General features: G+C 41.4%; 1 protein-coding gene across 1 annotated transcript in view; it reads right to left on the bottom strand.

Moving 5' to 3' along the window:
* Positions 1-5,024: 5,024 nt before the first annotated feature.
* The window catches only part of LOC143021612 (putative aminopeptidase NPEPL1), a 49,713-nt gene continuing 40,641 nt past the window's right edge, over positions 5,025-14,096 (bottom strand). Inside the window, exons 8-9 of the mRNA XM_076179213.1 lie at positions 11,351-11,461; positions 5,025-6,447 (exon numbers count right to left, since the gene is read on the bottom strand). Of these exons, the coding sequence (XP_076035328.1) occupies positions 6,292-6,447; positions 11,351-11,461 (267 nt within the window). The 3' untranslated portion in view covers positions 5,025-6,291. The remainder of the gene's footprint in view (positions 6,448-11,350; positions 11,462-14,096) is intronic.

The following is a 14,096-nucleotide window of genomic DNA, read 5'->3' as shown; positions in this document are numbered from 1 at the left end:
TCATAAATAAATAAAAAAATATAATAATGTAAATAATAAATAAATACAGCGTTCGCCCTGAAAGAGCGTCCCCAATTAATTGTTTTTATTCTTATATAAATGTGAAATGCTGCTCAATTCAATGAATATATGTGTTATGCAGATTTGTAACGCTTGTGTGTGTGTGTGTGCGCGCGCGAGGTAATTATGACAACTGACCTCTGTTATCCGGTAGTGCCAGTGAGCATTAGCGTTCTTTATGCTTGTTCCCAGGCAGGCAGGTCTGATGAGATTAATTGAAGCGGCTTCGAGTCATCCTTTCCTTTTATCAAAACAATAGCCTTCGAAAATGTCACTCATGATGACAAGCCCCACGTTCCCGAATGTTAATACAATATAGCCTAATTATTACAATAAAAAGTTCTCTTACACTTTCACTTGCTTGTTTATTAATTTATTCGCTAAATTATATATTTATTATTTTTGTTTGTTTATTTGCGTGTTTATTTACTAACCACTTAATTAATTTTCCTTCTCTCCGCGTCACGGGTCAGTTAATATTATATATATATATATATATATATATATATATACATATATATTTATACATATTTATATATATATATATATATATATATATATATATATACATATACACAAAATGTAATTTGTTAAGTCGGAGGAAAATTATTTTCCTCCAGCATGTCAGATTCCTTCCCGAAAGCTGCGAGCTGCAAATCTGCTCCAACAGTCGGAAGTAAAGTACCCCAGTGTGATAACGCCTTTATAAGTTTGAATTGTCAATATATATTTTATGCGAGCGTGCATTCAGCTTGAAGCCTCTAAAACACTATTTGATTACGTACACAGTTGTGCCAGTGTTTCATTTTCTTCCACAGAAAGAGAAAATCGAGGCACACACACAGAAAGAGAGAGAGAGAGAGAGAGAGAGAGAGAGAGAGAGAGAGAGAGAGAGAGAGAGAGAGAGAGCAAACAAGAAAGTAGGTTGGACAGTTGTGCATATGGAACAGAGGAGTGAGTCACTTTCTCGGGGGACAAGTCACCAGCAGGGTGCACACGTGACAAACACACATCCGTCGCCTCCAACTCAAACTTCCCATAGGTTGTTTGCAGTTAGAAAGAAAAATGTAAATGTCATAGTGAGCATAACGATATGATGAATTTTCCACAAACAAAATTATTATCGTATGACAATTATGGGAACTGTATATACTTGCTTAGGTATCTCATTTTTATACAAACACCATGGGAAAGAACAGAACAGCCTGCTATAAACAAATGACAAAGAATGCAAGAGAAATAAATAAAAAAAATGTATAGTTACAGGGCACCTGGAATAAAGAAAAATACATGGTATCGCTAATGTTGGTAAAACTGCTATTTCTTATTGTGATAAGTATAACAATTCAGCTCATGACCCCGTTGGAAATTCCATGATTTAGGATATGACACTTCGACGCCTTGCCTCTGTCGATTGGCTGGCGTCTATGACGTCATCGTATACGGATGGGCGGCAACCGTGACGTCCTGTCGGACTGGCTACACATCGAATAAGCAAATTTTTTTTTTTTTTTTTTTTTTTTTTTTTTTTGCGGTGGGCCGATAAAAAGTGCCTTTATCACACGACGTCTGATATTGGTTATGTAATGGACTATAATGGGAAAGTACTCATAAACACCTTTACAAAAGTGGATAACCGCAGCCTCACGTAAGCCACTAGGGCGGCCAGCTGCAAATGCATGTGTATTTACATAATTGTAGTATACAGGAAAGGAGCAATGCTCGTTGGCTCCAGTCTCCTGATCTTCAATTGATCATACCTAATGTGCGCGTGTGCGGAATCTTCTTCAGGTACTTTCGTCCATTGTTTTCCTACCTCCAACCTCCGAATAATCGGCGGTTCCGCCCACCCCGAATTTTTTCTGCCGTAAAATCACAACGGTGAACTATTTTGTTTTTCTCAACAAAATTACATGGAATGTCATTTGATATGCTGGAGGAAACTTGTATTCCTCCAGCATATCAGATTCCTTCCCGACAGCTATGGGCTGCATGTATGCTCCAACAGTCGAAGGAAAAATAGCCCAGTGTGATAACGCCTTTGCCTTTACGCCTTGCATCATGGCCTGTCCGTAGGCGTTCTTGCGTTCCAATCAGCCTTTTCACCACGTAACAATGGACACGCATATCTGCGGTCGCCTATCGGGCCGCGAGCCCTCCCAAGTATCGCAGCTGGCTCTCTTCCTTGACAACGGGGGGACCGCCTCCCTCCCTCGCAGAGTCGAGTCCCGTCCAACGCGAGACCCAAGTCTCCCGGGGACATTGGCGTGCAGAGGGGGAGGGAGGGCAGAGGGGGTGTGGCCCCGGCCATCCAATCAGATCATTTGGGGGAAAAGAACCTAATAAATTTGGTTGATTTATATCTAAACTGTGTTTACATACTCAACACATCTTCCTTTTCCATATTTCTGAGTACTATGAGGCCTTACAGTTGAATCTTTGGGGGCATACAATTAACGAGTTGGTCCCAGGCATCACATGACCTCTGCGCGCTATTGGGTCTTCCAAAATGGCGGGCAGAGAGACGGACGGACCTCAGCCAAGGTCTAGGCAACCTCCTTCGCTGAAAGCTTTTGTTTATTCGTTGTGCGCGCGACCCACAAAGTGCCACGATGTTCCCTCATTCAAACTATTGCATATATTGACACTAGAGAACAACTAGTGGATAAAATACAACATCCATACAGAAGAATGTTGCTCTAGATTACAAGTTTCACCAATGATTGTTTTGATGCGAGTTTCTCGACAAATTTTCCATTGTCATCATTCCCAACTCCTTAATCTGCTTTTATAATTAAATCAATACCCTTTCTTTAGAACAGTGATGGCATATTCTCAAATATACCAATTTCCAATATCGTGCATTTCTTCACATTCAAATTTGTTTCCCATTCCCTGCAACACTCATCTGTGTATGTTTCACTATGGTCTTGGGTCACATGTTGAACCCATGACTGACAGCTATGAAAGACATGAAAGACATGAAAGCTCAGATTGTGGGTTTGTGTATTTGTATTAACCTAATTGTAGTATGCAAGAAAGGAACAAGGGTCATTGGGTCCCATCTGTTCTCTAGTTCTTTATCATACGTAGCTTCAAATTCATGTACAGCTCCAACTTAATCTACACTACTCATCAAAAGTATGCAGCGCCTACACCTTGTGTCCACATATTGATGACTAAAATAGGAAGGCATTTACCGAGGTGAAATTATGTAGATAGAATGTATCTGGTAACAACCCCCTGCTGTCATGTTGGGCCAACAGAGTGGAACTTGAGGGAGACCCCAGCCAGTTGCTCCCACACTGCCATAGGAAGACCACTTACAGGTAACCCCTCTCTTCAGGACCTTGCTTTTGTTCACATTGGTTTTCTTCATTTCACTAGGGTATCATTACCATGGCTCCTACAAAGGAATTAACTAAAGAAATAATTGCCCAAGTCATTGGACTAAAGAAGGCAGGCCATGGAACTAAGGAAATCATGAAATGTTTAAAGTGGCCAAGTCCACAATCTAAATACATGGTGTGACTTCAGGAGGGAGGAGGGCTGGAATGGAAATGGAATGATTCAAGGGTTGTAGATATCATCCCAGAAACCTAGGAATGAATGATGAAATTTTTGGCTTGAAGGCCAAGCGCTGCCAGACACCTAGGACAGGGCATCCTAAGAAGAGGGTTTTGAACATAAAGCATTCCTTAGAGTCAAATCCACTAACAAAAGCAAAATCTCTGAAGGAGAAATATTCTTAAATCTCCCTGCACCAGGTTACTGGGATAGTATCTCCTGACTTTGAACTTGGCCACCTTCAACATTTCACATATTTCTTCGGTTCCATGGCCTGTCTTCTTTAGTCCAATGACTTGTGCAATTATTTCTTTTCTTAATTCTTTTGTAGGAGCCATGGTAATGATACAGACCCTAGGAAAATGAAGAAAACCAGTGTGAAAAAAGGCAAGGTCCTGAACAGAGGGGTTACCTGTAAGTGGTCTTCCTAAGGCAGTGTGGAAGCAACCGGATGGGTTCTCCCTCAAGTTCCACTCTGTTGGCCCAGCATGACAGCAGGGGGTTGTTGCCAGATACATTCTATCTACATAATTTCACCTCAGTAAATGCCTTCCTATTTACGTCATCAATATGTGGCCATAAAGTGTAGGTGCTGCATACTTTTGACAAGTACTGTATATCCTTGATTTCTAGTTGTCATTGTGTGCGTGTGTACAAATTACTGTACTTTAGCTTTTGCATGCTTGTTGATTAATCAAAATTTGTAGTATGTTTAGTATGTGTGTTTTTGGCTGACAGTTGTGTACAGCTTGTTGGGTATTGCTTTACGTTGGTGCATTTAGTGTGAATCCAGGAATGGTAGCTGTACTGTTTAAGGTGTATGTGCACACATAATAGATTTGTGCAATTACTGCATGTGAAAGGGCATGGATTTGCTTCTGTGTCACCAGTTTGTAAAAGATGTGGAAGAGCAGGAACATTTTACTGTTCACCTTTGCAGCAGCAGTAGGCAAGTACAGGATAAAAGTATTTGGATTATTATGAAAGTGAGCAAGCTCGGTGCCTGTTACCAAAACCAGGTATCTGTTCTTTGGGGCCACACCTATAGGTGGTGAGTGTGGAACTTGTATGCAAATGGCAATTGCTAACGAGTTTTAAAAAAAAAGTTAGGATAGCCATTATTAGTACAATATTTCACTTGTTAGAGCTTTATCAAGTACGTCACATACTTGATAAAACTTTAACAAGCAAAACATTGAAATAATAAAGGCTACATCCTCACAATGTATTTCTTTTGATATATGGAACTTCCTTGAGAGATAGGTTAGCAGATGTTACTTGATCTGGTCTGGCCTCTGTCAACTCATTGTCAATGTGGGAAAGCAAAGCTCCTCAGCAACAACCAAATGCATAAAACCCATTCACCCCTCTTGATTTCTAACATAAATACATTCATATGCACAAATGAATTTATTCTTCAAGTATCAAACATTTTATACATTTACTGGGTACTGAAATATTGCTCATTGTTATTTCCACTGTCACCATTTAATAGGGAATGCCATTTTTTCTACCACTGCAACAATTTTGGTATTGCCTATATTGCATTTTTTTGTACAATAAAACAAGGCAATCAAAATATAAAATAGTTGTGATACATGAAAAGCATATTTTATGATATTAAATTTTACTTCATAAAGTGTGACTGACTTGATCCAGTTCAGTGTTTTGTTGGCATATACATATATAAATTTTTCTTAGTCTTCTTTTAATTGTCTGACATCTCAAAGTAAAAAATATATCCACGATGATGATGAATACTCAATCATCTAGGGCCTGAGTGCCAATCCTACCATAGAACACATGTACAGCAGTGCTGAGCAAAGCCTCAAGACCACCTCTGAGCAGCATATTGGCTTATGCTTTTGTAGAATCATTCTACTTTTCTGCATTACAAATTATATTCTTTCTTCACTTGTAAAGAACAGCAGGCTGCTTGGAATAACCATCACAGGAACTTGTATAGGATTCATCCACATGAAATATCAGAATAATAATTCATGGAGACTGTCACACTGAATTCAGTGAATTGTTATTGAAAAACAGGCCATTGAAAAAATGATTAATCTTTAATATTAGAATAAAATATACCTGTTTAATGCAACATATATAATAATAATTGTTTCTAGACAAAATTGGAGCCCTTTCACCAACTGAAGTTCTTCTTCAGTTCAAAACTCTGCCATCTTTGTACTGCTACATCATATGCGTACTACAAAGGATGTACACAGGAGCTTGAAAGCACAATCTCAAAAAAAAAAAAAAAAAAAAAAAAAAAAAAAAAAAAAAAAAAAAAAAAAAAAAAAAATAATAATAATAATAATAATAATAATAATAATAATAATAAGAAAATAAAATAACATAATAATAATAAATAAATAAGTAAAAAAAAATAATACTAATCAAATAAATAATTATATAAATAAAAAAAGATAAATGAAATAAAAAAAATCAAACTGGCCTTCAAATAACTAATCAGAATATTTCACTATTTACACCTCACTATCAAGGTATACATTATTTACTCCATACAATCAAAATATCTGGCAGTCAATTCCCCAATTAATCTTTATCCATGAACTTTAAAAAACTGAGCAAGGAAACAAAGTGTCTTTCTCTTAAGTAAAACAATGAAGAAATTGGATGAACACATCTTTCACTTGTTTATGAAAGTCGAATTTTCTTTGAAGCCTTCCCTTCTGATTCACAGTTCCCATTCTCTGTTGCAACTGGCCCAAGACTGCGCAAAAGAGCACTCCCTGATAAGTGGCCAAAGAGAGTTGGTAAAAGAGCAACTCCATACCCAGTCGCACGCTCGCCCTGTACAAGAAGAAAAAAAATTACAATGAACAAGGTACAAGATAAAACCAGAAGTTAACTTAATCAATCTCAACATATCACTGCTATTTAAATGACTTGGCTACCTCCTTTATATGGGGGAAAAAGCCCATGGTATATAGATAGGAGCCAGGAGGAGCCAAGAAAAGAGGGAGGGGGTGGTGAATGAGAGTGGAGTATGTGGGGATGAAATGGGTGGGAATGGACTTGTGCTTTTGACTTTGGCTACCTCCCTTGTAAGGGGGAAAAAGCGGTTGGTATATGTATGTATGTATGTATATAGATAGATTTAGATGAGACACTTGAATCATGCAGGTTTGTCCACACACACTACTAACCACCGGGCCTGAGCACCTGCCCCTTTGCCCTGTGCCCCAAAAGTGCCCTTCACAAAAATATATACAAATTAATAAAAAATTATTTCTCACAGGCTTTTTCCATTTTCTTATCATTCAGAAATTATAATGTGGAAAATGGTGTTGCACCCTACCAGATAGTTGCCAAATACGAATAATAGAGAGTGAAGTGCCCAATTTCCTGCACAAAGCACCCTTGCAATGTCTGTGCATGTTACTGCTAACAACTACTTTTTATGAATACATACTGTTATTATTCCTCACCTCTTCTCTGGCTGTCCTATGACCTTACTGACCCGCAAGTGGTCCCATGGGACACACTCGTGTCCCCAGCCATGTGACTCAATCCAGAGCTTCCTTGAGGCCCACAGGTGGACAAAGACTCCTTGAGGATAAACATGTGCAGTGCCAGCATCGGCCAGCGATGACTAACCTGCACCTCAACTAGTCACGCGACATGAACACTGGATTCACTAAGGAACGCACACCCTCTGTCTTTGTGAGTAACCAGCCTCTGACTTCCTCCACATCACATTTCATCTCATGCCAATTAGGCCCATGGATATCAGAGCTGAATGGACACTGAAAATTCAGATCGCCTCAGAGCATCATACATGAGCCTGGCTTGCTGTTCCTGCTTTCTCACCTCCTCCCCTCATCCCCTGCAAGCAGATTGCCTTGGAACATCATACATGAGCCCATGGATGGACAAAGACTCCTTGAGGATAAACACATGCAGTGCCAGCATTGGCCAGCAATGACTAACTTGCACCTCAACTAGCCACGTGACATGAACACTGGATTTATTGAGGAATGCATACCCTCTGTCTTTGTGAGTAACCAATGCAAAAAGTTTTGCCTCAGACTTCCCCTGCATCACACTTCATCTCACACCAATTAGGGGCATGGGTTATGACCTGCACGTGTATGTCAGAGCTAAATGGATGCTGAAGATTCAGATTGTCATACATGAGCCTGGCTCATTGCTCCTGCTTTCTCACCTCCACCCCTCCATCCTCCACAACCAGGTCACCTGAGGCCATGACTTGAAACACAGTTGTCACCTCCCTCAATGTCTTGCCTCCTTCCCTTTTTCTCACTCTTAATGTGAGCCCTAACACTGGTGCCCAAATATATTGTTAAATAAAATCAACTCTCCATCAGAATTGGCCTCAACCAGCCTAACATTTGGCTGCCCAATGTGGGGCAAGACTATCAGCCTAACATTTGGCTCCCAATGTGGGACAAGACTACAAAACTAACATTTGGCTGCCCAATGTGGGGCAAGACTATCAGCCTAACATTTGGCTGCCCAACGTCTGGGACTCCCGTTCCCCAGCTCTGCCAGTCAACTACCACCAGATTGACAGCTGCCAGCTGCCACTTGATCTACCAGATTGTCTGCCACTGCCATCGTTGCCTGGCAGGTCATCTGCTGATTGCCAGTTTGACTGCCTACACTCGTCTACCATAGGTATTTGCCGTCATGTGTCTGCCAGATCACCAGCCACCATTTATCTGCCAGATCGCCTGCTGCCACTGCCAGCCAGATTGCCTGCCAGATCGCCTACTGCTGCTACCTGCCAGTTCACCTACCAGGTCTGCCGTCTGCCAACTTGACTGCCGTCACCACCTACTAGGTCTACTGACCGCCAGGTTGTGTGCCAAATGCCAGGTCATCTACCGGCGGCCAGTTCGACTGCCTACATTCGTCTACCACAGGTATTTGCTCCCACATGTCTGCCAGATTGCCCGCTGCCATTTATCTGCCAGCTCACTGTTGTTGCCTGCCAGGTTATCTCCTGACTGCCAGTTCGACTACCTACACTCTCGCCTAACACAGGTATCTGCCAGATCACCTGCTCCCATTTGTCTGTCAGATCACTTGCCACCGTGACTGCCAGTTTGCCTACCAGGTCTGCTGTCTGCCAGCTCGCCTGCCCACCAGTTCGATTGCCATCACTGCCTGCTAGGTCTGCTGAATGTCTACACTCTCACTTATCACAGGTATCTGCCATCACTTGTCTGCCAGATCGACTGCCACCACTTGTCTGCCACTGCTACCCATCAACTTGACTGCCATTGCTGCCTGCCATACCTGCCAACTGCCAGTTCGACTGCCTACACTCTCCCCTACCACAGGTATTTTCATGGCCTACCTCTACCACCACCAGATCATTTAGCAACTAGAGCTGTGAGCATCCCCACTTTGACCCACCCATGTGCTCAACAGAGATCATAAGGTCCTGAACCTCGACTCTGGTAAAGCTAATGACTAGCAACCTCGACTGTCAAATCCATGACACCCTGGGTGGTTTAACGTCCCACCCACTAACCATGACCATTTTCAAGTGTCTATCTTTTTAGGGAGATGTAACCAAGCTCTAATGCCACCATACAACATGATCCCAAGACACATTCCAGGTACGAGATCCCCTGGGCAGCTTCCAGAGATGCACCAACTCCTTCAATGTCATCCCTGTGGCAAACTGATCACCACCTGCCGGTACCCCTGCAGTCTGATGACCAGCTCTACCCCCGCCTTCAAGTTCTGGCCAAGTCGTGAGGACAACTCCCTTGATGATTTCTTGTCAAGACTCCACATGACTTCACTTCCAGCCTTGACTTCTGTGGGGGCATGTTAGTAGTCCTCACTCCTGCCCTCGCCTCTTCTCTAGCCATCCCATGACCTTAATGACCCGCAAGTGATTCCATGGGACATGCTCTTGTCCCCAGCCATGTGGCTCGATCCAGAGCTTCCTTGAGGCCCACGGGTGGACATAGACTCCTTAAGGATAAACATGTGCAGTGCCAGCATCAGCCAGCTATGATTAACCTGTACCTGGACTAGCCACATGACATGAACACTGGATTCATTGAAAAATGCATACCCTCTGTCTTTGCGAGTCACCGGCATCAAACATTTTACTTCAGACTTCCCCCACACCACACATGACCTCAAGCCAATTAGGAGCATGGCTCGTGAACTGTGAGTGTATATAAGAGCTGAACAGACATTGAAGATTCAGATTGCCTCGCAGCATCATACATGAGCCTGACTTAATGTTCCTGCTTTTTCACCTCCCTTCATACCCCACAAGCAGATTGCCTCGGAGCATCATACGTGAGCCTAGCTCGCTGCTCCCTATTTTCTCACCTCTCCTGCAAGCAAACCAAGTTGGGACACAATTTGAAACACAGTTATCACCTCCCTCTGTCTTTTCTCTTAGAAGCGAGCTATCATTAATTGACAACCAACATTCATTTCTAAATAAACAAATTCTTTCCATCAAATCTTGCTTCAACCAGCCTAAGATTTTGCTGCCTAACGTGGGGTAAGACTATCAGCCAAGCACATACATATACCAAAAGGTTTTCCCCTTTACAAGGGAGGTAGCCAATGTCAAAGGGATAAATCCACTTCCACCCATTTCATCCTCACATACTCCACTTCCATTCACCACCCCTCCCCCCCTCCTGCTTTTCTTAGCTCCTGGATGATGGGTCATCCCTGCATCTTGCCCACTGCCACGGATCAGAAGATGTAGCAAGACGCAGCACATCCACAGCAAGGCCACTTCATTTAATCAGGACCCCCCTGTCCCATCATGCAGAAAAAGAGATGGGGAGAAACCCCTTTGTGATGCATCAAAATATTATTCACACATACTCCATCAAAGCCCCATCCCCCATACATTTCCTTCCATACTTTACACCATCATCCATACACAGCTATTCTCCACTCACCCACATCTTGTCTTCTCCCTTTATTCCTCAACAGGCATTCCACTCTTTCCCAATGCCCCTTTCAACTCATCCTCAGTTGTCCCCTCAAGTTCAATCCCTACACCTCTGCCTTCCACATCTCTTCAACTACTTTTTATCCACTCACTTTCCATGTGTCCAAACCATCCCAATACTCTTTCATCAACTCTACCTCCCAACTCCTTTTCCATTCCCGTTCTCCTCCTCACCTCATTTCTCACTCTATCCAGCCTAGTAACCCCTACCATACTTCTCAGGCATTTCATCTCGCATTTAAACTCTATGTTCCATATTTCTGCCCTGTACAGTGCTGTTGGCACAATCATTCCTTCATACAATCTCCTTTACTTCCTCAACAGACATTACCATCTTGTTCAATGCCTTTCACCCCATCCAACTCATCCTCAGTTGTCCCCTCAAATTCAATCCCTCCACCTCTGCTTTACACATCTCTTTAACTAATCTTTATCCACTCATTCTTTCCATGTGTCCAAACCATCCCAACATTTTCATCAGCCCTATCTGCCATTTTCTTTTCCATCCCCCACTATCCACCTTGCCTCCACGATTCTCATTCTATTCAACCCTGTAACCCTTACCATACTTCTCAGTCATTTCATCAACACATTTAAACTTTTCCTCTCTGCCTCTTTTAAATTCCATGATTCTTCCTCACACAGGCTAGTATAATTTTTCAAACTCCTTGAGAAGACCCATGGAGATCATACTATATCCCATCACACTTTCCTATCTCATAAACTTACACAATGCACAGGGTAGGCCATGTCAACATGCAACCAAGTGCCCACGAAGTCAAAGCCTAGATGAGCAGCGATGAATAAACCCGCACATGATGCTGTTGCATTACTGCGATCCTGGAAAAATAAACAAAATAATGTGAAGCAAAGTCAATCAGCAAACAACAACCTTCAGTTTGCAATAATACATGAAAGTGTTTACACATTTGCATGTGTATACATGGGATGTAGGGGTGAAGAAAACATAGAAATATACAAGCATCAATACATGACTTCACACTATGTTATTAGTAAAGAAAACACCTGATCACAGGCAGGGTTTGTAGTGGGGTGATACTAATCTTTGAGCTCTGGAAATAAACTAAATAATTGCCAGGTCTTGGAAAATACACACAAGCATCACTGCAACATCTTTTACCTTCCCCCTCAATTGTTACACTCGCATCAGTCAATTTTTTCTTTTTCCCAATACCACCTCATCTAACTTCCAGTGTTTCTCTTCCTGTCATTGCTTTCCCTTATCCAAATGATATATTTTCCATTGCCTACATAGATATCTACATATTTTTTCAACTCATGTCTTGACTAGACATAAAACATTGTTGACCTCTTATCTTGCCCATATTAAACAATCTACATTGGTATACAAGGTCTGTTAAAAAAAATACGAGGACTGTTCGAATTGCACAGCTCCAGTTGGTTCCAGGGGAATCCGCTTGGTGTTGCTAGGTTCGCACAGATCAACTGATTATGATACCATTTCCTGATTGCAGATATCTTTATTTGTGTATTAGCTACTCAGTTTTTAGTGGTGTGATTTTTTCGTTTGGCGGATTTCAGAATGAATAACATGAAGGAGCAACAACCTGCTGTGAAATTTTGTGTTAAACTTGGAAAATCTGTGACAAACTTTTGCTATGCTTAACACAGCTTACGGTGATGTTGCTATGAAGTGTATGGCCTGTTTCAAGTGGCATGAGCATTTTAAGGATAGTCTACAGTCCACTGAAGATGATAAGCGTCCTGGATGTCCTTCTACACCAACCGACGACTCACACGTCAACAAGATCAACACCCTGGTGTGGGCAAATTGATGTCTGACTGTCAGGGAGCTTGCTGAAGAGTGTGGGATATGAGTTGGATCTTGTTATGAGATTTTGACAAAAATATTGAAGATGCACCACGTTGCTGCGAAATTTGTGCCATGCCTGATGATGGATGAACAAAAAGCCCATCACATCCAAGTTTGTCAGGAACTGCTTGATCGTTCAGAAGATGAAAACATAAGAATAAAGAAGACTGCAAGAGACCATAAGGCCTACACTAGGTAGTTCCGTATCCATCACCACCTGTCATCCCCATCCATAAAGTTGTCTAATTGTTTTTTAAAACAACTGATAGTTTCAGCGCTTACTACATGGTTACTAAGTTTATTCCATTCATCAACCACCCTATTTGTAAACCAATTCTTGCCTATTTCCTTCTTAAATCTAAATTTGTCCAGTTTATAACCATTACTGTGAGTCCTGCCCTGTTATTTTATTATGATGACCTTGTTTGTATCACCCTTGTTATAGCCTTTGATCCACTTGAACACTTCTATTAGATCACCCCGCACTCTGCATCTTTCCAGAGAGTGCAAATTTAGGTACCTAAGCCTCTCTTCGTAAAGCAAGTTTCCGAGTCCATGTATCATTTTGGTCATTCTTCTCTGTACTGATTCTAGTGAATTTATGTCCATTCTGTAGGACGGAGACCAAAACTGTACCGCATAGTCAAGGATGGGTCTAACTATTGTTCGATAGAGTTTAATAATTACCTCTGCACTTCTATTCGTTACCGTCCTAGCAATGAAACCTAATTGTCTGTTAGCTTTATTTCTGGTGCTAATGCACTGCTTCCTGGTTTTAAGGTCCGGACTCACCAGAACTCCCAAGTCTTTCTCGCACTCAGATTTTTCTAAAAACGTGTTATCTAAGATGTATCTATTTTCGGGGTTGTGTAGCCCTATGTTTAACATGCTACACTTAGAGATATTGAAGGTCATTTGCCATTTCACCGAACATGTGAACAAGTTGTTAAGATCATCCTGCAGAATCTCTGCATCATCTCTTGACCTAATTAGGCATCCTATTTTAGTGTCGTCCTCAAATTTACTAATATCTCTAATTATCCCATCGTCTAAGTCATTTATGTACATAATGAACAACAAGGGACCCAAAACCGAGCCCAGGGGGACCCCGATAGTATAATTGCCCCACCTAGATTTTATTCCATTTATGGTGACCCGCTGTTTTCTGTTACTAATCTAAGCTCTAATCCATTCTAACACTTTTCCTCCTATGCCATGGGCTTTGATTTTATTTAGTAGTCTCTGGTGTGGCACCTTGTCGAACGCTTTGCTAAAGTCAAGGTAAATAACATCGTAATTTTCATTGTTATCTGACGCCTTATATACTTTAGTGTAAAAGGATAGAAGATTAGTCACACATGACTTACCCTTGGAGAAACCATGCTGTGAATCATGAATTAAATTATGCCCTTCGATGTGTTCTCCGAGTCTATTTACTATTATTGATTCAAGCATTTTTCCTATAACCAATGTCAAACTGATTGGCCTGTAGTTGCATATAGACGATCTATCTCCCTTCTTAAAAACAGGAACAACGTTTGCCTGCCTCCAAGCAGTTGGCACAAAACCAGTCTACCAATTTATTGAATATTTCAGTTAACTGGTCGCAATTTCAAATTT

Source organism: Oratosquilla oratoria, chromosome 42, assembly GCF_046742065.1.
Source record: "Oratosquilla oratoria isolate Oo_2021 chromosome 42, ASM4674206v1, whole genome shotgun sequence".
Classification (NCBI taxonomy): domain Eukaryota; kingdom Metazoa; phylum Arthropoda; class Malacostraca; order Stomatopoda; family Squillidae; genus Oratosquilla; species Oratosquilla oratoria.
The sequence above is the reverse complement of the archived record's forward strand: the minus strand, read 5'-3'. Positions and strand labels throughout refer to the sequence as shown.